The 20,118-nt window shown below is 43.7% G+C and overlaps 1 protein-coding gene across 1 annotated transcript; it reads right to left on the bottom strand.

The window, feature by feature from the left end:
* Positions 1-2,449: 2,449 nt before the first annotated feature.
* SET (SET nuclear proto-oncogene) lies at positions 2,450-12,857 on the bottom strand. The gene is made up of 8 exons (XM_074923734.1): positions 12,494-12,857; positions 11,012-11,069; positions 9,852-9,994; positions 9,036-9,139; positions 8,746-8,859; positions 7,065-7,235; positions 6,820-6,966; positions 2,450-5,827 (listed from the first exon to the last, which is right to left on the bottom strand). The coding sequence occupies exons 1-8, from the start codon at positions 12,564-12,566 to the stop codon at positions 5,804-5,806; spliced, it is 834 nt and encodes a 277-aa protein (XP_074779835.1). The 5' UTR covers positions 12,567-12,857; the 3' UTR covers positions 2,450-5,803.
* Between the last annotated feature and the right edge of the window lie 7,261 nt (positions 12,858-20,118).

The raw sequence follows: 20,118 nt of genomic DNA on the forward strand, positions 1-20,118 counted from the left end.
GTACCTCCCGCTTCCCAGCGCGGGCATCGCCCTCCGCGTCGGGCTGCGGGGGGAGGAGAGGTTTTAGGGGGTCAGTGGCCTTTGTAGGCACAAAAACTCTGGGCTCTTGCCACAGGGACGGTACGGGGACACACAGAGTGACAGATCTCCTTAACTCGGGCCCCGCTCGGTTCCTGACACCTCCACTGGGCTCTGTGAGGAGAAATCCCGGCGGCTGGGGCCAGGTTGCTGCGCTGGGTCCATCAGGTGGTTTCCAGTTTTAGTTCTCCAGACTGAGTCGTAACTGGCGTTTGTTTGTAGGGGAACAAGCAAACTGCAACTCTCCTTTAGGTGGGATGCTTCCCTGGAAAGGGGGCGATGCCTGTCTCCAGTGCTGGTTTTTGACTTTTTCTCTGCAGAACGACTCCTCTACATGTAGGATCTGGGGTTTCAGCTGAATATTTGAGTGAAAAAATAACCTAAATGCATCGGCAAGGCTGGTGGTAATCCCCCAGCTGTCGTGAGTGAAAAACCACCACACTGCTGTACTGCCATCGTGTCATGCAGAACCAATATACAGTAATGTCGTAGGCCCAGTGTTTAAAACAAGTGAAGCAGATGCTTAATGCTTTCAGGTGGTAAAGACCACTACTCTTAAGATCCCTCCTCAGTAGTATTACATAATCGTATGATTGCACCAATACGCTTTTTCAGTCCTGGAGCAATGCACAACTTTTGAGTCAGAAGGCATCCAGAGGTGATAGTATTCCCACATACAAATTTAGAAATAAACAAATACTTTCCTTTAATTAGAACAGTTTTTTTTCTAGCATAAGCATTTTTGTAAATGATCTGCAGCTGAGTAATTAGTAAATCACCAGAAGATGTACAATTTAAATCTAGCTTAATTGAGTTGAATCAATAAAGCCTTAAACTTCTATAAAACCTTTGAACATACTCCTATTGTTAATAAATCAATTGCATTAGATTAAGATAAACTCTTCTGGAACCTGTTGCTATTTGTAACTTGGTCCAGGCTCAGTTTAGTGTTTAAGGAATTATTTTAATTAGACTGTTCATTCAGTGGAAATACTGGAAAGGGGAAAATCAAACTAGTTGGTGTAGATTGAGTTTCAGAGGAGCAGGGACACTACCATACCTTCGACAGACAAAACCTGTCCCAGCAGATCAGGGCTGTGTTTGGCTCGGTCAGCTGGAGAGAGGTTTGGTGGGAGGAGGCAGAGGAGATTTGTCCACTGCTGCCTTCAGGATTCACATGGGGGCTTCCCCCGCTTTCCTTCACGTCTCGTACCCTCCAGGGAAGCAGTTCAGGCAGCCTGGAAAGCTGGAGGAGTTGGCCGAGGACCTTCTGGCTGAAGGAGCTGCCCGGCCTGGAGGGACGGGGCTGGGCAATGCCCGGCGGGTGCTCCCGGGTGCGGGCTCCGCTTTGCCACCCTCCGCCTCCCAGTCGGGGCCTCAGCCCATCCCACGGGCACGGGGCAGCTGTCCCCTGCAAATCCCGCGGATGGAGGGGGCCGGTGCGTGGGATCAGCAGTTCCTGCCCACTCGGCAACCTCTGTTCCCACGGGAAGATAATATCACCGGGAAGAGGAGCGTGTGACCGGCCCGGGGGGGGGGGAGCGGGGCGGGCGGGCTGCGGTTTCCGAGCCGCGGGCTCTCTTTCGGGCGCCTCCCGGAGCGGGTGCTGGGGATTAAGGCAGGCCCTGCCCTTGAACCGGCAGCTGCTGCCCTTCGCTAAACCCGAGGAGAAGGGACGTGCGGCACCGGTTTGTAGGCGAATTACGGCTCCAGGAAAGCCGCTGGCCGTTTTGCCTGCGGTTAGGCGAGCGCTAAAAGCGGGGCGGGGTAGGGGGGGGAGGAAAGCGGCGTGGAAGGATGCCCTCGCTTCCCGGAGCCCTCTGCCTTTCACCTTGGCCAACTCTCCCGTTTCACGGTCCTTCCCGGCCAGGGAATACCCTTCCCAGGGCGGCAGGCAGGAGCTCCCCGAGGGAGCGCTGCCCCAGCCCGCGCCGGGTGCTGCAGAAATGCTCCCGGTGCCTCGGGGAGCCGGCCCCAACGGGCACGGCTGAGCCGGGGGACACGGGAGTCCCACCGGCTCTGCTCCAGCAGGCACGGGGGGTCACAGCTTCGAGCAGTCCCTCCACTAGAGCACATTCCCTCAGAGAAGGTGATGATCAAGAGAAAAAGTCTTAGAGTTTCCATTTTTAATCCAGGAGAGGGAGGGCAAGAGATTAAGCATCAATCTGTTCCGCGGAGGAAGCAAGCATCTTGTTCCAGAGTCACTCGTGACCTCCGGTCAACTCTTATCGCACTGGGCACCTGATAGCCAGCAACCTTGCCTGTAAAAGGCGATGCTGAGTTTGGGACTAAGAACTGATTCTTTTGAAAAAGACTCTTAGAAATGGTAACATCAAGTAACAGTTAAATGTACTTTAATTCCTTCAAACAGAAGGATATCTTGAAGGTACATCAGAGAAATTATTTCATTGATTTCATTCTCTTAAAAAAAAGCATGGCTTCAAAATTCAGGAACAGTATCCAATAAACAAAGTACTATCGTTATGCGCCTGGTTTAGTGTGGTACAAAGAGAAGCTTACAGTTTCAAGTGAATGGCATAAGCGACTGAGAAATCCATTCAGATAATGCTTGTTTACAGGGACAAAAACTATGTTGACAAGTATGAGTAAGCACACATAATCTGTTTTAAAAAACCCAAACCTTTCTAACTGTATTTACACACATGGATGTATTTGCTTTCCTTTGGCACTAGAAATTACAGACAAAAGATTCCATTTTGTAGCAATTAAAACTTCAAAATAAAAATAACCTTTGAGTCATTTAAGTCGTACAGCCCCAGCACAGTAGCTTCACCTTTATTAAATTGTTGCCAACTCTATATTCTAACTCTGGAAATTCAGGCCACAAAGCCTGAATTCAGCTTCCACCTGTGACAAATTCCACTTGGCAGGATTAACTGGATGCGAGAAGCTCAAGCAGCAGTGGGGAATTAATGAGATACAGACAGGTATTTAATAAGAATGAATTTCCCATTCTTATCCAAGGTGAACATCTACCTTTAAATGCTCTTTATATGCATATACAAATTAAATCAAGTAAAAATGGACACCCATTACATAAATTCAGCCAAATTAGACATTAAGTGAACAGTCAAGAGCACATGATGGCCATCTGTAGTATTTCTTCAACGCTGCAGAGGAATGTGTTAATCCCTACTTCTTTCCATTGCTAGAAAAAAAAATTAAGATTACACTTAACAAATACGGTTTATTCTTTTAGCATGTTAGTTTACTCTTTAGCCATTGCCAGGAGTAAACCCTTAAATTTCACAGGAAATCTAGTATTATTAGTACAGTAGCAAGAGTGTTTTGGCACCCTGTAAAATCCTAAAGAACGTGCAAGAAAAATCTCAGAAGTAGCATTTCATTATCCAGAGTTCTCATTTCTTGTTCATGGTATTTAACTTTACAGAACCTGAAGCTCTGATTACTTTCAAAACAGTTTTTATAGGTTTTCTGCTAGTAATCAACAGGGGTATAACAAATATGGCACAATATTTTTCCTAAAGTATTGAAGACTAGAAAAAATATTTTCCTTGAAGAACTACAATCAATTAGGACTACATAAAAATTAAGTAACGAGGCATCATGGCAAGTAATAGCACATCGACCCTCTACCACAACAGGAAGCCGTTTTCAATCTTACAACAAAAAGGAATCGAATGAAAAAGAATCTAAAATTTATAGACTTCATAGGTTTTGTTCCTTCTCTCTCTACATGATAAGAAACCATTACCAATTAACATTTTACTTTGCTCTATAAGCAGGATCAGGGCTGCAGGTCTTGTTGAGACAGAATAAAGTAAACATTGCTGTATTTTTGCATTGATCACATGCAGACTGGACGTCGCATTGTCTCATAGCTAGATTGAATCCAAGCTGGACCATACACAGAATGTTTCCTCCATACATGTTATTCGGGCATGTCTCACATAGACATTAATCTTGTTCTGCTAAGTTGTATTCTTGAGCATCAAAAAAAGCTGAATTTGACTATAGCAAATTCTGTGAGGAAAAGGGATCAGAGAATATAACAGCAAGTCTTCCCAGAAGACAGTCTTTTTCTACACATCCAAAGAGAACTAGCTGTTTGAATCTTAGATTAGCTGATACAACATTTTTTTTTTAAATATTTCAAAAGCACAGCATGTTAAAACAACTTTCATTACACTCTGTGGAATACCAGTACCAACAAGCTCTATGTGAAATTGTTACAAGCTACTCAAAAGCAGTCTCTTAAAATGAAGAAGAGTACATATATCTAAAGCATATATACATGCTGCTACCAAGGAAAGAAAGCAGTGAAGTAGCAACTTTTTATACATGAGCTTTGCTAAGAATCTTGCTCTTTGAAATAGCCCAAAAATTAGCTTCCACTTAAGATTTATTTTCAACTGAAATGACTTACAAAAAAACCCAAATCTTCTTATAAGACCTCTTGGTCTTTTTATTCTGAGCTTGCATGATATTTTCATGCAAACTGATTTACTGGAGATACAGTATTGGAAGTTACTACTTTAAAAAAAAAATAAGAATCAAGTGATTTTTCTTTTTAAAAAACATGACTATAAACCTGTCTTCACACAAGACATGTGTACCTACAGCCTTGTCTTAGAGTTAGGTAATTCAAGAAACCAAGTGTGCAGTAGTAACTACCAAAGGAAACATTTTACAAGTACTGAAATAGTGGAAACTAAATGCACCAATGATCAGTCCACGCAACCCCAGGGTTGCATTGCACTACATAAATACTGACCAAATGCCCCCAAAAATGCCAAGAAACTACAAGCAAGTTCAAAACAGGATATTAAAACTGTTTCTTTCAGTGAAGACCAACCAGTCCCTTTGTGTACACATTTAGTTTTATTGTAACAAAGCAACTTGTACACTTTAACGTTTAAAACTGAGCATCTTTCTTTCCTTTCCAGTGAAACAAAAAAAAAAAAAAAAAAAGAATTTAAAAATAAACAAGAACAAAATTACAATAGAGAATGTCAATTCCAAATAAGATCCTACAGGTTCTGCTGATTCTCCATCAAGTGGCAGGGCTCAAAGTCATCATTAGGAGAAGATTTTATTTTAAAAGTGTCATCTTAAACTGCAAGGATGTTTGTTAAACATCACAATTAAACATGCCAAAGGAGAAGAAGCCATGTTGTCAAAATGCCCACTTAACCCACCCAAACATCTGAAACCCACCCCGGCTGACCTTCTATAACCCCATTTTTTTTTTTTTAGTTTTTTCTTTTTTTTAAACAAGAGAAAGTAGACAGATACATGTTGGTAAATGCTAACTGTCCATATTCACATAGAGACACAGTGTAATCTCTGAGCCCAATATACAGAGAAAGAAGGAAAAAAGCTAGATTCTATGCACTACTACACAGGGGCCTAGCACTCTTCAGCTTCCAGCAGAGTGAAGGGAGCAGAAGGTTTTCTTTTTTCCCACAGAACATGGTGTGTTGATTCCATAAACAGTTTTTGTTTTGAGACAGAAAGGGATAAAAATGAACTTGAAACAGAAACTGGTAGATTCTTTTCCACTGTATTCTGCTCAAGGTATTTCCCCCAAAATAAATTGTGAACCATGGTGTAGAGGAGAGAAAAAGAGACCTCAAGAGAACAAGGCGACTGAGCACAAGAAAAAAAAGACAGCAACTTGCTCCCAGGGACTGGAGAAAAATTAAAAAGGTAAAAAGGGGGTTTGGAATCCATCAGTGTTCAATTAGTCATCTTCTCCTTCATCCTCCTGTTGAAACATAAGCAACAATTAAAAAATCTAATCACTAAACTTCAGGTAGCACGAACTATCAAATGCAATAACCAGAATGTTTTTCTACCCTACAGACAACAGCCCTACAGTGTTACTCGTAGCATGCTGTATGATCTCTCCTTCCCTCTTCACTAAGGAGTAGTAACACTTGCCACGAGTACAATCTACACAGAAATCAGTTAATAACTGGATGTCCCAATGAAGAAACATCAAGTTTGAACAACTACTGTGACTTAGAATCACTACAAACATTGACATCTAGGAAGTGAAGGGGCCACCTTTTTCCCCCTATTTTAAACTCTGAAGAGGAAACTGCTTCAACTTCCAGGTACTAAATTACTAAAAATACTAAATTCCAGGTGAGCGCAGGATTCTGGTGCCCACAACAACCCTCCTACCTCGATACAAATAGTTTTTTGCTGCTGAAATTCAGACACATTACACCCAATTACAAAAAAATTGAGACATTCTGAACTTTAAGTTACCAACACCCTGAATGCTGTCCCTGGAATCCCACTTGCAGCTAAGGGAAATTTCTAATTCCTGAACCCAACAGTCTTAGCTAAGCTGGCCGTAAGCAGAAATAAACCAACAGGTGGGAGGATGACAGAACTGGTAAATAACTTTTGTTGATATAACAAGTAAAGCCTTGCGAGAATGTTCACTAGTTAAATAAGAATTTTGTTACACTAATATCCTAGTTCTTCTAGAGCACCTCCCTTACAAATTTACTGAAACTGCTTGTATGTACTGTCTCTCATATATACAAAAAACCTCATTACTACACTGAAACCACTGCACAAGTTAAGGTAGTAACAGTTCTGCTTCTCCCCTCCAAACACCTTGTCAGTGATTGTAAAGAACTATTTTGCCTTTGTAACAATGGCTCAGTATTCTTACAAGATCCCTCTTATAAAAATTTCTTTTGATTCTCATACACCAGCGATGGAAGGTATAACATTACTCACCTCTCCTTCCTCTCCCTCATCATCATCTTCATCTTCCTCCCCCTCGTCTTCATCTCCTTCTTCATCAATATCCTCCAATCCTTCTTCCTCTTCATCGTCATCATCATCCTCCTCTCCCTCCCCTTCTTCATCATCCATATCAGGAACCTTAAAGACACAGATGCAACATTAACTAGTGATCAAATTCACTTTCACTTGCACCCTGCTATTATGGGTGTGGATCAACAACTCCATGCTGTACTTACCAAGTAGTACTGTAATGGATTTGGCCAGATGTCATCCTTGATGACTTCTCCTAGTTCGTCAGCCCCTGCATCGGAGTGGTCAGTGAACCAGGTAAAGAAGCTTTCTGGCTCTTCGTGCTGCCTCTTCCTACTGGCTTTGTTCTGTGTCTGGCTTGAACGTTTTGTCAGATCCTGAAAAGAAAGTTAAGAAGTTCCCTAAAGAAGCAGCCTTTACGTGGCCTTTGGTTGGTTGGGTTTTTTAGTAAGCACCATTTAGAAACATTCTTGTCTGAACAACCACAAGTAGGCACTTACTGCTCCCTCTTTCAGGGTGAAGTCTTTAACAATCTTTTGAAACCCAGACAACTCACAGAAGACAACTGCATTCTCATGAACACAGGAAAACAGTAAAACTGCCTGTTTCTTTTAATGACCTCCACTGAAATACTGAAAATTCACAGGATCTTGCACTTGATTTATGCTTCCCAATCACAAGAAAGAAGTACAGTAAGTGTTTAATGACATACTGAACTTAAATGGCTAAATGCTACTCTGAGAGCATTTAGCAGTAATTGCAGCTAAATGCTATGACTACTACATACACACAATTTAAGAAACACTCAGTCTCCACACCTCTAAGCTCTGTCTTTAACTTGAGATAAATGTCTAGCTTTATCCTAAGATGTCCTACTTTAAAGTCTTCAGGCCATCTTGTGTAATTAAAAAAAAACCCCACACACCATAAACCGCTAAGACACGGGTCACAAAACCATACACGAATCCTGTATCACCTTAACTGCAGAAGTTTACAACAATCTTTTTGCCTAGTCTGAAAACTACCATCTACTATTTCAATCCATTCTTTCTTTGATCATATGGTAACTCCAAACTTCTAGTATTTGTTTTCTTTATAGAATCACAACATTTATAGATTTAGACTGTTTAATGAAGAATACCAGAATTCATGCTGATTTTGTGGTATGTTGTAAAGATCATTCAGCTAGTTTGTAGTGGACTGTAACTTCTTGTACAAGAGGAAAAGTTCTAATTCTCAGTGAAAAAAAGTAAGTTTTCTTGGTCTGAGGGTGACAAAATAAGCAGTGACTTAGCCGCAACCCTCAGTTCTACTTTCAAATACTCATTTCAAATCTTCACATTAAAGTACTCCCAACTTTTATAGACACTAACTACAGCAAATTAATTATGACTGAACAAAGTCTGGATGAAAGACATGCCCACATTATTGTTGGCTGCAACTTCTCCAATGATGTGGTCTCTGGAAATGAATTTGAAGAAAAAGGGAAAACCAACAAAAAATAAATCATGCATCCCTATCGAACACCCCAAACCCTGCTGTCCTCACAATTCCTAATTTAACAGTTACCTTAAGAAAACAACAGAACACAGATTCTAGAGCAAGTTAATGCACTTGTTAATCCCTCCCTCTCGTCATACTTGTGCTTTCATGGTTTTAATGGTGGTGCTCAACGGAGCAAGAGAATTCACTACAGATCTCCATGTAAACAGGGTATTCCAAACCTCGCAAGGTAGGCATGAGCTACGTACATAGAGAAGTGGAAAGTGGGTGGAGAGTGGAAGGGAGGACAAGGCAGCTTCGATTAAATAAAAAGTAAAATGAACACCGTGAAAGTGACGGTATCACAGAGAGCAGCAATCATCTTTCCCAGAAGCACATACATACCTTCCCAGATTTCCATTTGATCTCAGTTGATTTTGAAGATGGGTCTCCACTTTCATTAAGGTGAAACTCTTTGGAGAGAACTTTATTTTCAAAGTATGGATTCTCATCAAAATACTGCAGAGTTGAAAGCAAAGAGTTAGAACCCACATAATGTAAAGACACATGCCAAGTCAAACCTGGTACTAACTGGACAACCGAAAAGATTAAGCTACAAACTACAACCCAATATGTGATCACGTTCAAAAAACCTTGGAAAAATCACAAGTGAAGGAATTATTTCAAGTACTTACAAAATCTATTCTGTAACCTGATTTGATGTCTTCAAATTCTGTCACTTCAACTCTGGTCAAATAATGCAGTGCTTCCTCATCTTCTTCTCCCAGCAGTGCAGATACTAAGACAGAATTAGGAAGCCCGTATTACCAAAGCTATGAAATGTGTATCATGCAGATGAAATACAGGGAACTGATAGCAAGTAGGATTTGAAAAGCAACACAGTCCAAGCCAACTTCTCGCAGCCCATTTTTTTCAAGTTACCAGCCAACAGACTATTAGCATTGGTGTGATTTGCATTTGCCGAGGTGAAAGCATTGTACGTTCGCTTGTTGTAGTTCAACATTAAAAAGCAGCAAAAGCTACCTGCATACATCTCTGAAACGCGTTTTCACAGATGTAGTTTGCCCAATCTAAGCAGGCTACAAACTTGTTTTGCCCTCTCAGAAAGTCTATTGTCAAGAATCCTAAGGAGTTCACCTCCAATTAAAAAAAAAACAAACTAGATTTTATTTTCTCCTTTAAAGGGCCCAATTAACTAAAAAAAAAGGAGAAACTTGTCGTTTAAAATGCAGAAAGAAAACCAACATGGGATTTTAGTGAACAAGATGTTCCTTTGGTTAACAAATGCAAGAAATAGAAAGCTTTTAAAACATACTCTATAACAAAACATACTATAACAAGAAGGAAGTGTTTGCATATGAAGCAGACTTCCATTTAAACATACACCCAGCAACAACTCTAGAAAACCCTCAGCACTGCCAGATATTCCCATAACACCCAAGCAAACACTGAGTTTAGAGAAAAAAAAAAAGGGGACATTAAGAACATACCTTGTGGGTGGTTGACAAATGTTGTTACCCAGAAATTTGGGATTTTGGCGATCAATTCTGACCTCTTCTGGAAGAATGGTTGGCGGAGTTTGTTGTATTTCTGTTCTACTTTCAAAATTTCCTCACTGGCTTGTTCATTCAGTCTGTAATAGGAAGAACCACATTAACCACTGGAGAGAGAACTGAAATTTAAAGACGCATCATCAGTAGTTAGCTAAAAACGGCTTGAGTCTGATTAGACTAGTCTGCCATATTCAACAAACGAGATCTCAAACAAAAAAACTGAGGCCCAAACCTTTAACAACTTTTAAGAATCATGCTACCAGAGGCAATCTCACTGATCTTAATGAAGCATTCTGAGCACACTGTGTGTTTTGCAGCATGACATAAGGGACGGACCCTTATTTATGCAAAGCAAAGTAGTATTTTACCTCTTAAACATTTTATTTGCAAAAGACCTGAAGACGGATAACACGTAACACTATCACCTGCTCTTTGTAACTTTTGGGCAGGCAGGCAAGCTACAGCAAAGCAATTTTGTATACCCCACGCAAGTAAAATCTTAAGATGTAACATTTAATTGGTTTTGTAAAAAGGAAGAGCCCTGATAGTGCAACAGGTTCACATGGCCAGAGCCTCAGCAGTCACCTGCAGCCTTTGCAGGACAGTGTGCATGGAGACAAGATCCAGGCAAATACCAACACAGAACCCACGAAGAGTTCCAGCATACAAAACTAATGTTTTAGTCACACTTTCTACGTATTATTCTACAAACACATGAATACATAATTTTTTAAAAAGTATAATAAAAGCTAACTTTTCAACCAAGTTTTCGGTTGCAAACATGAAAATACTCTTGCAAAACAGAATATACGGTAACTTGAAAAACCACTATGAAATAATTTCTATTATCAAACCTATCACAATTAATTTAAAATTTTAAACTCAAGTTCTATCCTTTTAATTATACATAATTAAACAAGAAACCAGGACACTACTTCAGATTTTTATCATACACAAATACTTCTTACATGTAATCAAGTCAGAACACTAGTATATCTTGGCAGAGTTTAAAGAGAGTGAGAACTACTGAGTTCTTACTTTACTAAATATTTTTATATTTCAGTTACATCTTCATTTCTGCTAAAACATTTGTTTACCTGTCTATTTCATTCTGTACTTCATCAATGTGTTCAATTGCTTCCTGTTGCTCTTTTTCTGAAAAACAAACAAAAATGCATCAAAATCCCTTCATTCTCAAGTCTGACAAATCACCTGGGGTTTTCACTTAAGACTTTTTCTAGTCATCTACTTTAGAAGTATGCAGATATTCCTATTAAATGTCATGAATGTTACTAGGCCTTAAAGCTTCAGCTATTTCCAGGGTGTCCTACGGATGAAGTGCAGAAAAAGTTTGACGGAACGGCACTCAAAGCCAGTTTACCCCTAGAAATCACAGCTCACATTCTTCTACTCAGTTTTACAAATGAACTTAAATGATTTGTCAATCGTGACAGATTAATAACAATTTAATTAAAATAGCATAAGCCATATTTGCTAAGACCAATACATTTGAAGGAACGTTAAAAGAATTTAGAAAAGACAGAAATATCAATAGACAGAGCCTTATCGGGGAACATGCCACCTTCTAACAACCGAAAACAACGTTCGAAAGGGCAGTTAGGAGCAGAAAAGACCTCCCAGTCGCCGTTTGACAGGTATTTTCTGGTCGGAAGCTCCCCTCGACAAAGCCTGGCAAAGCCCTGGGTTACAGGAGGACTGTTTACCTATCGCGCCGGGAGATGAATGAACGGCAGCGGGAAGTCGCTGGAGCAGTGCAGCACGCTCACTCCTCCCCCGGTAAGTTTCCCGCACGGCTCAGCCCGCGTTAGGGGACAGCTCTCCCCGGTTGCGCGGGTGGATGCGCTGCCCCCCTCCCCAGGACGGAGCGGCGGCCGGCTACGGAAAACACGTGTGTGACCGGAGCTGGCCGCGGGCGCTGCACCGCGGGGCGCGACGGCGGATCTGATGGAAGGAGGAAGGAGAGCACTGCGCCCTTCCCGCGGCGGCGGCCGGGAGGAAACCCACGGCGCGGCGACCTTTAAAAATCCCGGAGCTGCCGCGATCGCACGTGGGGACGGCGCGGAGGGCTCCATCGCCGCGCCGCCCGCGCACCGCGTGGTTCCCCGGGGCGGGCAGGCCCCGGCGGCGCAGCCGGCGCCGCTCCATCCCCGCGCGGCGGGGCAGCACCACGCGGCCGCGGCGGCGCCGAGACCAGGAGGCGGCGAAGCATCATGGCGGCGGCGGCGGAGCACAATGAGGCTCCGCGGATGCTGCTCCGGGAGGGGGGGGGCGGGGGGGGTCCCGCTGCTCCGCCAAGGCCGCAGCGCCCCCCGCCCGGCCCCGCCTGCGCCCGTGGGGAAGGAGGCCGGGCCGGGGAGCGGAGACAAAAGGGCGCTAACATGGCCTCCTCCTGCTGCTGCTGGGGCCTGCACATCCGCCCGGCCGACCCCGCGCTCTTCCCGCCTCCGGCCCGGCCGCGGCCCGTGTGGCTGGGGAAAATGGCGGTCGGTGCGGCGCGGTGCGAGGCGGAGGCCGCGGCGGCTGCCGCCATTCCCTTCACGCCCCCGGCGCGGCCTCACCTGAGGTCTCGTCGGCCCCATCGTGGTTGGAGTTCAGCTCCTTCTTACTGACTTTGGCCGCCGGCGCCGACATGTTGGTGGCTGCGGAGCGGAGCGCGGAGGGAGGGGGGGGCTGTAACGGGACTGAGCGGAGGGGGGGCCCGGCACAGACTCCTCCTCCTGCTGCTGCTGCTGCTGCTGCCACCGCCGCTCTGGCTCCCTCCGCCGCCGGGGCGCTCCGGCCTCCTCCGCCCGGACCTGAGGCTCCCGGATAACAGGGGGCGGCAGCGGCGCTCGCACTGCCTCACGCTCTCCACAGCCAGAATCACCACCACCACCGCCGCCTCCTCCTGCTGCTGCTGGCGAGGGGCGGGCAGCGCGGCGCGCATGCGCAGCAGCCCCCCCCTCCGGGGCACTGGGGGGACGGCGGCCGCAGCGCGCAGGCGCACCGCGCCCCCCCCAGGGTGCTGGGCAGCGGGCGGCGCAACGCGCCTGCGCGTCCCCCTCCCCTCCTCGAGAGAGGGCGAGCGCGCCGCTCTGCGCAGGCGCGGACACCGCCTCCTCGCCGCGGGCGGCCGGCGCGCAGCCGCAAAGAGGCGGCTCATCAGCCCCGCCCCCGCCGGCCGCCCCACGCTGGGCGCCCATTGGCCGGGCCGGGCGCCCTCGGAGGGAGCGGGGGGCGGGGCTGGGCGCGGAGACACAGAGGACGGCGCGAGAGCGGGGGGGGGGGGGGGGCGGCGGCGCGCGCAGGTGTGCGGGGGGAGGGGAACGCGCATGCGTGCGCGCGCGCTGGCGGCCCTGGCCCGGCGCACGTGGCCGCGCGCCCTCCGCAGCGGCCCCGCGCTCGAGGCTCGCGCGGGCCCTCGGGGCCGCCGCCCCCGCGCTGCGAGGGGCCGCGCTCGGGACGGGGTCGGTCTCTCACCGCGCGGGGCGGTGGGCAAGCCCCCCCCCACCCCAGGGGGAACGGGGAGGGCGGTGTTCGGGACCACCGATCCACGGGTGCCGTGGCCAGCAGCCCCCCTGCCTGAGGTGGCCCCTCCGGACCAGCCCAGCCCCTCCTGTGCCGGCAGACGCCGCGTGCGGTGAGGCCACGCTTCCACCCTGCCTTGCTCTGGGGACGTGGCGACTCCCTTCGCTGGAACATGACCCAAAGCAATAACTTCAGATGTTACAGTTTAAGGGCGCAGAGGCCCTGTCAGTCACATCCAGCACACTCAGTTAATGTGGGAGCACAACTCTAGAAGGTCATTGAGCCCAGCCGTCTGCCAGCACACCTGCCACTGCACTAAGAGCAAGCAGACTTTAAATAACTCTTTTTGTCCCTTTCCTGTCCACCTGTCATGGAAGAGCTCATTGCAGCTTCACTGCTACAGCTAGCCCCAGTTTGCTCTTAAAGTAACAGCCAGAGCCACTCTTCTCCATCAAGATACACAGCATATCATTCACAGATGAATATTACAATAGCCATGAGGCTAAGAAAAAAGTACAGCTTTGATGAAGTAAGAACTTGCCTTTTGTGTTTGCTCTTCAGTGACAGAATATCATATTCTCCCTGCTTGTTTCCTTTTTTGCCTCCTCTTCCAAGTTGCCCTTCCTGTGGACTCACTCAACAGGGCCTGGATTAGTTCCTGCCTCCTCAGAGGTCTTAACTATAGTTTTCTGATTCCTGCTCCCACCTGTTGCTTCCAAATCCCAGTTGCTTTTTCTTTTGTATTCCCAGCTGTCACTTCCCACCAGCTATGTCCTTGCTTCCATTGCCACCCACAACTGCTGCTGCATGTCCAGGTTGTACTGTGCTTCCCCATGCAAACGGCAGCAGAGAGGAGCTGCCATCGCTTAGTCCTCTGCTTTCACATACAGCGATGAGCTTAACTGCTGGACACAAAAGGTAAGCAAAGCATCACAACTTTATAAATGCAAGATTATCGAATCCTTCTCAAGAGGGATGTCTCAGGGCCTTCCTGAAGCTCATCACAGTGAGATAACTTCTCTCGTACTCTGTCTGCATCTCCCAAGATAATTAACATGGGTATCTTCACATTCAGACAAGGTAAGCTCATGTGTGTGGCTTGCTTTTCTTCCTTGTTTCCATTGAGTCTCTTTACTATGCAGTTGTTTCTGATTTTTTCCCCATTTTCTCACCTGTAATTTAATCTGTTGACTTTCTCTAGACCAACCTTTGAAGGTCTGTTATTTGACAATACATACCATGTTTGAAAACTAGTTCCAAGCAGGAACATGATGATCCAAGCAGCATTTGCCTGCTCCCTTCTAGAATTCCTAGGTATTCCTGAAGCACATGATTAAGGTGATCCACTGATGTATCTAAAGTCAAGTAATCATGAATATTAACTGCTGTACTGTTAAAAACTATTTCCATGATCTGTTTATCCTACCCTAAAACTAGCAGTTATCAAGAAAAGAGTATATATTATATATATTAATATTAAACACTTTAAAAATACATTTAATTTTGAGACACGAAATACAAACCTATGTTTTCATGTGAAAAGAGAAAGCAAAGAGTTCAATTTGGGGGGGAGGAAGTTGTATTCTTTCACATAGTTACTTTCCGTTTTTGCTTGCTTTCTTCAGTTTAGTGCTGGTGATGTGTTGTTCCCAGCTTTCTAATAAACCTTTTGTCCTAACTCTTCCTCAGTTCTCTTCCTGTTAGAAAAGTTATGTTAATAACATCAATACTTCTCCAGTTATACATCCTTTCTCTTCAGCTGACCAAGCACTATTGCTTTAACAGCCTGTACTTTCTGCTTTTCAAACCAGAGCGTTGCTTGCACAGTTCAACTGCAGGCTGACTTCTGGGTACATTTCATAAAAGGTCTCAAAACAACAGGTGCTTACATGCTTCTGGGGCTTGGCTCAAAGAATTTGACAACAATTCACAGAATGATGCCCTCTCTGTGCTCTCCTCCTTGCTTTACAGAAAATAGAAAAAGTAAAACTAAGCCACTGAGTTAGAGGAGTTGTTCAGCCCCAGGAAGGATCAGAGGAGAGCACCCAGCGGCTTGTGCAGCCGAATTGATTTACTGTTTGTTCTTGCTGCATTGTTAACATGTATGCTCAGGAGGAACATGACTCAAATATTTGTGAAGCAGCAAGTAGCAGCACAACTCTCAACTCAGTCTGAAACTGTTCCTCTGTGTATGTACCCCAAACCCCATGTACTTTCATTACAAAGGAAGGAAAATAGTATCTAGGTGGTATAAAGCCTTGTTACATGAGTTACCTGCTGTTACATAAGAATTCCAGAAATTACATGCAATGCTTAGACCTAATATATAACTGTTTAATATCCCTGATGCTGTAGCAAAAATAATGAATAGTTAGAGGTTTAATTGATAAATATTCAGTTACCACCCTTCACTTCTAATATTTTTAATTATCTCTAACTAACCTCTAAGGCGGTTTTAGTCCCTGAATAACTGTTGAGGGGTTAAAATGTACAGTTATAATCCTGTGATATGGGGCGGTGAACGTATTTAGAAAAGGTACTGTCCTCTCATCTTCTTCCAAGATGTTTCTCAACTCTGATTACATCCGCTATAATAGAACAGTAACATTTTTTCCTGAACTGAGTAGGTATGCTGCCTATATCACAAATAGTTCTTTTCCCTCCGTATTACAGAGTTAGTATTCCTGCTTTTGTCTGAACTTCAGATTGCACGGTTCAAGTTACAAAACTATACAGTATGTGGCATCTTTCAAACTCAGGAGTACTCTGGTGTTGACAAATAAGGGAGTTAGATCTTTGCAGCCTGCCGGATGGCAATGACTTTGTCAGACAAACAAAGAAAATTTGTGTTAGTTTTCCTTTATGTATATTTGGGATGTATGTGGGATTTCACAGCAGCTGATAATGATTAACAGCCTTAGAATTATACACAGAATGTAGCAGTAACTGCACGTTTCTCTCAAGAACTGAATGAACAGAGCTTCTTTGTAAAGATAATCTCCTTTTTGCTCCTTGATGTAAAAGTTCAGATGTCCCAATATTTCTTTCCTTAGTTAGGTATGTTACTACAAGACAGAGACATAATTGGTAATCATGCTTAGTTTCTGGAATGTCAAGTCAGCTGTAAATTTTAAACACGAACGCTCGATTTGGCAAGTGAAATCAGAAAATGTGCTAAATCCTCTCAAATACAATGCAATGATGTGTGAAAAAGAAAGAAGAGTACATTTCCTTCTAAGTATTTCTGCAAGGCAAAATGGGCATACATAGGATTATGCAAGTCAATGTAATTAATAGCAACTTACATTTTTATAGCCTTCCATCCCAAAGAATCTCACAGCCTTCACAGAAATTATTGTAGAGAAATATAAAACAAGGATCACTTTACCACTGCTGAAATGCAACCAACTGCTTAACAATTGTACATCTATGCTGGGAGCCTGGTCTTCCACAAAGAACTTGCAGACTGGGGCTCTGTATTAGGAACAAAGATTCCCCCTTGGAGTGCAAGATAAAATTTTTTAGAGTATATGAAAGCTTTTAAATTACTGAGTACACCAGTGAGTTGAAGGCTGCACAACATCTCAAGCACACATAAGCTTGTACTTGATAGTAAAGTCTGAGTGGCATATCAGTGCTTACTCTAAGCAGCAGGCAGAGACACACCGGCTGGTTTGCTGCGTGTAATCAGTTTGACAGCCCCCAGGAACTGCCGAGTCTCCATGACCCTAGAAAGACAGTTTGGCACACATATTAAACAGTCAAATGCCTCCCCTCCAACTGTTTATCCATCTCCACTAGTCACAGACTTTCCCAGTCGAGCACTCGCATTAGAACTGAATGGTTAGATAATGACGGAAGAATCTTCCACGTGTCCTCACAGTTGTTGCAGTTTAAACCCTCGGATGAAAATATTTCTGGGCTGATAACTGCCTTTGAAGCAGGATGGTGGTTCAGTAACACAGACGACAGGGAGTGACTAATAGTATGTAGTTGAATAAATCCAGTGATTCTATTTGGGTATTTTTTTTTCTTTTTGGTAAAGTTCCCATTAGACATAGTTGCTCAACCTGATTTTTATTTTTTCCTATACCAGTATTTTTAACTTACCAGAGCACTTGCTTGTAATCTTTGAAGAGCAGGATGGTCATGTAACACTAGTGCTTGTTCCCACATGCTAGAGACAAAGAGGCAGTCAAAATATTCTTAAAAATCTTAAATTCAATTCAAAGTCAATGAAACCTAAGGCACTTCTGAACACGAGACATAAGCTTTTCAGATATGTGGGTGCTTAAGAATGTTTTGCTCCTATTTTTCACATAAGGTGTCCAGTTGTGAATTTTGTAGAGAACTGAACTGATTTGTACCTTCCAGAATATTAGGGGAAGTTGTTTATTGGAAAATTCTCTTGAAGTTACATTCTGCATTATGAAATTAAGAGTCCTTGTCCAAAGAAACATTTGACTGGAGAAGTTTCCTGCCCTTCTTGACTTTCATTCAGATTTTCTATCACAGACATTGATGTTGTCCTGTTCCTTGGCTTAGGTGGAGCCCTGTGGGTGTTAACTATCTGACTGTGCCAGTGGACACGTATATAGATGCTGTTATAAGTCCAGAACTAATGAATTGCAGTTTCTAAAAGCAAAAATGTTTAAATATCAACTTGTCCACATGTGCTACTACCACTTCCAGATATGAATATCCATCTCCTCTTGCCTGAGGAGTTCACAGTCCAAGATAGGATCTAAAATGTAAAAATTTTTATTTGAAAACATGTATTGGCATATGCAAACGTGTCTCTTCACTATCTGCAACACCTGCAGGGTGTTACAAGGGCAAGTATTTAGATTTCATTGGCGCATTCACACCAGGGGGTGTTCACAAGATATCCACAGGGACACAAAATTACTAGGTTGCAGGACAGTATTAGAGCCAATCCATGCTGCACTGAGGCAATGGAAGACTTCAACCAAGCCTAATACAGCTACAGTTTCACAGAAAATGTCTCAAGAACAAGATATTTATTTGAAATAAATGATATATGTTGTGGTTGGCTTTGTGTTTATGTTTGAGGCTTTACTTTAATACATGCACTCCTGCATAATAAAACCTCTAAACAGAAGTTGTTGAAAAAACTGACCCCTTACAAGAAGTATTCCTAGGTAGAATGATCAATCACAAATAAAAACACTTTCAAACTGGAATACTGCAGTATTTATACTGGGAGTTATTCTGGAATAGCTGTGCCAAACAATTTTTTATGTAGGAGGCCCTGAAATAATTCACAGGGGAAGTAGCTGCTAGTCTTTGCTTTCTTTCAGTGGTGCTATGTCTGAAGAAAGGCTGTAATTTCCTCACAGTTAGGGAAGAAGCTCTAGTGCTAGATAGAGTCTTTCTAATGAGACACAAAAGATATGGATAAATGGAAGTGACAGTATTATAAATTAAAATGAATGCTGAATGGAAGTTTTAGGATAACTAAGCATTAGGGGTAGAGCACTGCTGAGGACTAGGAAGAACTGTACTTTGTGCTTCTGTGGGTTCTCCTGCAAGGAGACTTTCAGATGATCCTCTCCCTCTTCTCCACTCATGGGAAAATTAAGGGAGAGCCAACATTTATACAAAGACAATTTATAAGTGTTTGCTTTCCAGGATTTTAACTCTGGCCAATTCCTGAAGCTCCTACTTATCATCTCCTCAGTCCTATAGCAGGAAAAATCTTGCTGAATCCTAAACAAAGCTGAGTAACACTTCAAGATTTGGTCCCTCAGGAATTGCAGTAGAGACTAAAATTTTACACTGTGTGTATTCCATCCTTTGTCTTGTTACCAACTGGCATCTGTTTTTGTTGTTAAAAACTTCCCTTGTTACATAGTGCACTATCGATATTTGAACTCTCAGGGGGAGTAACCTCTGTTTCTAGCCAGAAAATAACAGATTAAAGTAAACACACGCAACATTGCTCAGTGAAGGGCGAGTATGTTATTTACAATTCCGTAGTTTCAAGTTGGCATTATTCAAACATTTGCAGTATATCTTGAGTCTTGTGTAGGAGTATAGTGACAGAAAAGGTGAAACAAAAGAGAGGAAAATACTTAGGGATCTGTCATATACAGTTTTTGCTATAATAATACATTGTACACGTTATTACTTTTATCTGAGAATGTCAAAGCTCATTAAAAAAATCTAGTTAAATATAAAAAGCTCTGTGAGGAAAGTAATTCTTTTATTGGTAGGTTAACTGAATGCCAGAGTTATTCAGAGTTATTCCTCATTAGAGCCAGAGACAGAACTCAGGAATAGAACTAGTCTCCAACTTCGGCTACATAAAATGCTGCACTAGTTGCCAACAATGAAGATCTGCAAGTGGAATTTGGTTAATTGTGTCAGTCTGTAGGAACGCTTATTATTTTTTGGTATTACAATAGCTCTGGAAGTCCGGAGAGTTCTGTGACTGTGATCCCTTTGCGCAAGGTGCTACCTGAACACAAAGCAAAGAGGTGGTTTTGGCTTGGAGGAATGTAAAGTCTTTCAGGACATAGTTTGACAAACTATTTTTTGGTAGAAGTTGCTACTTATGCATTCCCCACCACACATTCCTCCCCTCTTCCCCTTCTCACTGTCCCTGAATTCTGCCAGTGCAGTGTTTTGGGGTTTTTTTGTGTAGCCCCATGTT

The sequence above is a fragment of the Athene noctua genome, chromosome 20 (assembly GCF_965140245.1).
Source record: "Athene noctua chromosome 20, bAthNoc1.hap1.1, whole genome shotgun sequence".
Lineage (NCBI taxonomy): Eukaryota > Metazoa > Chordata > Aves > Strigiformes > Strigidae > Athene > Athene noctua.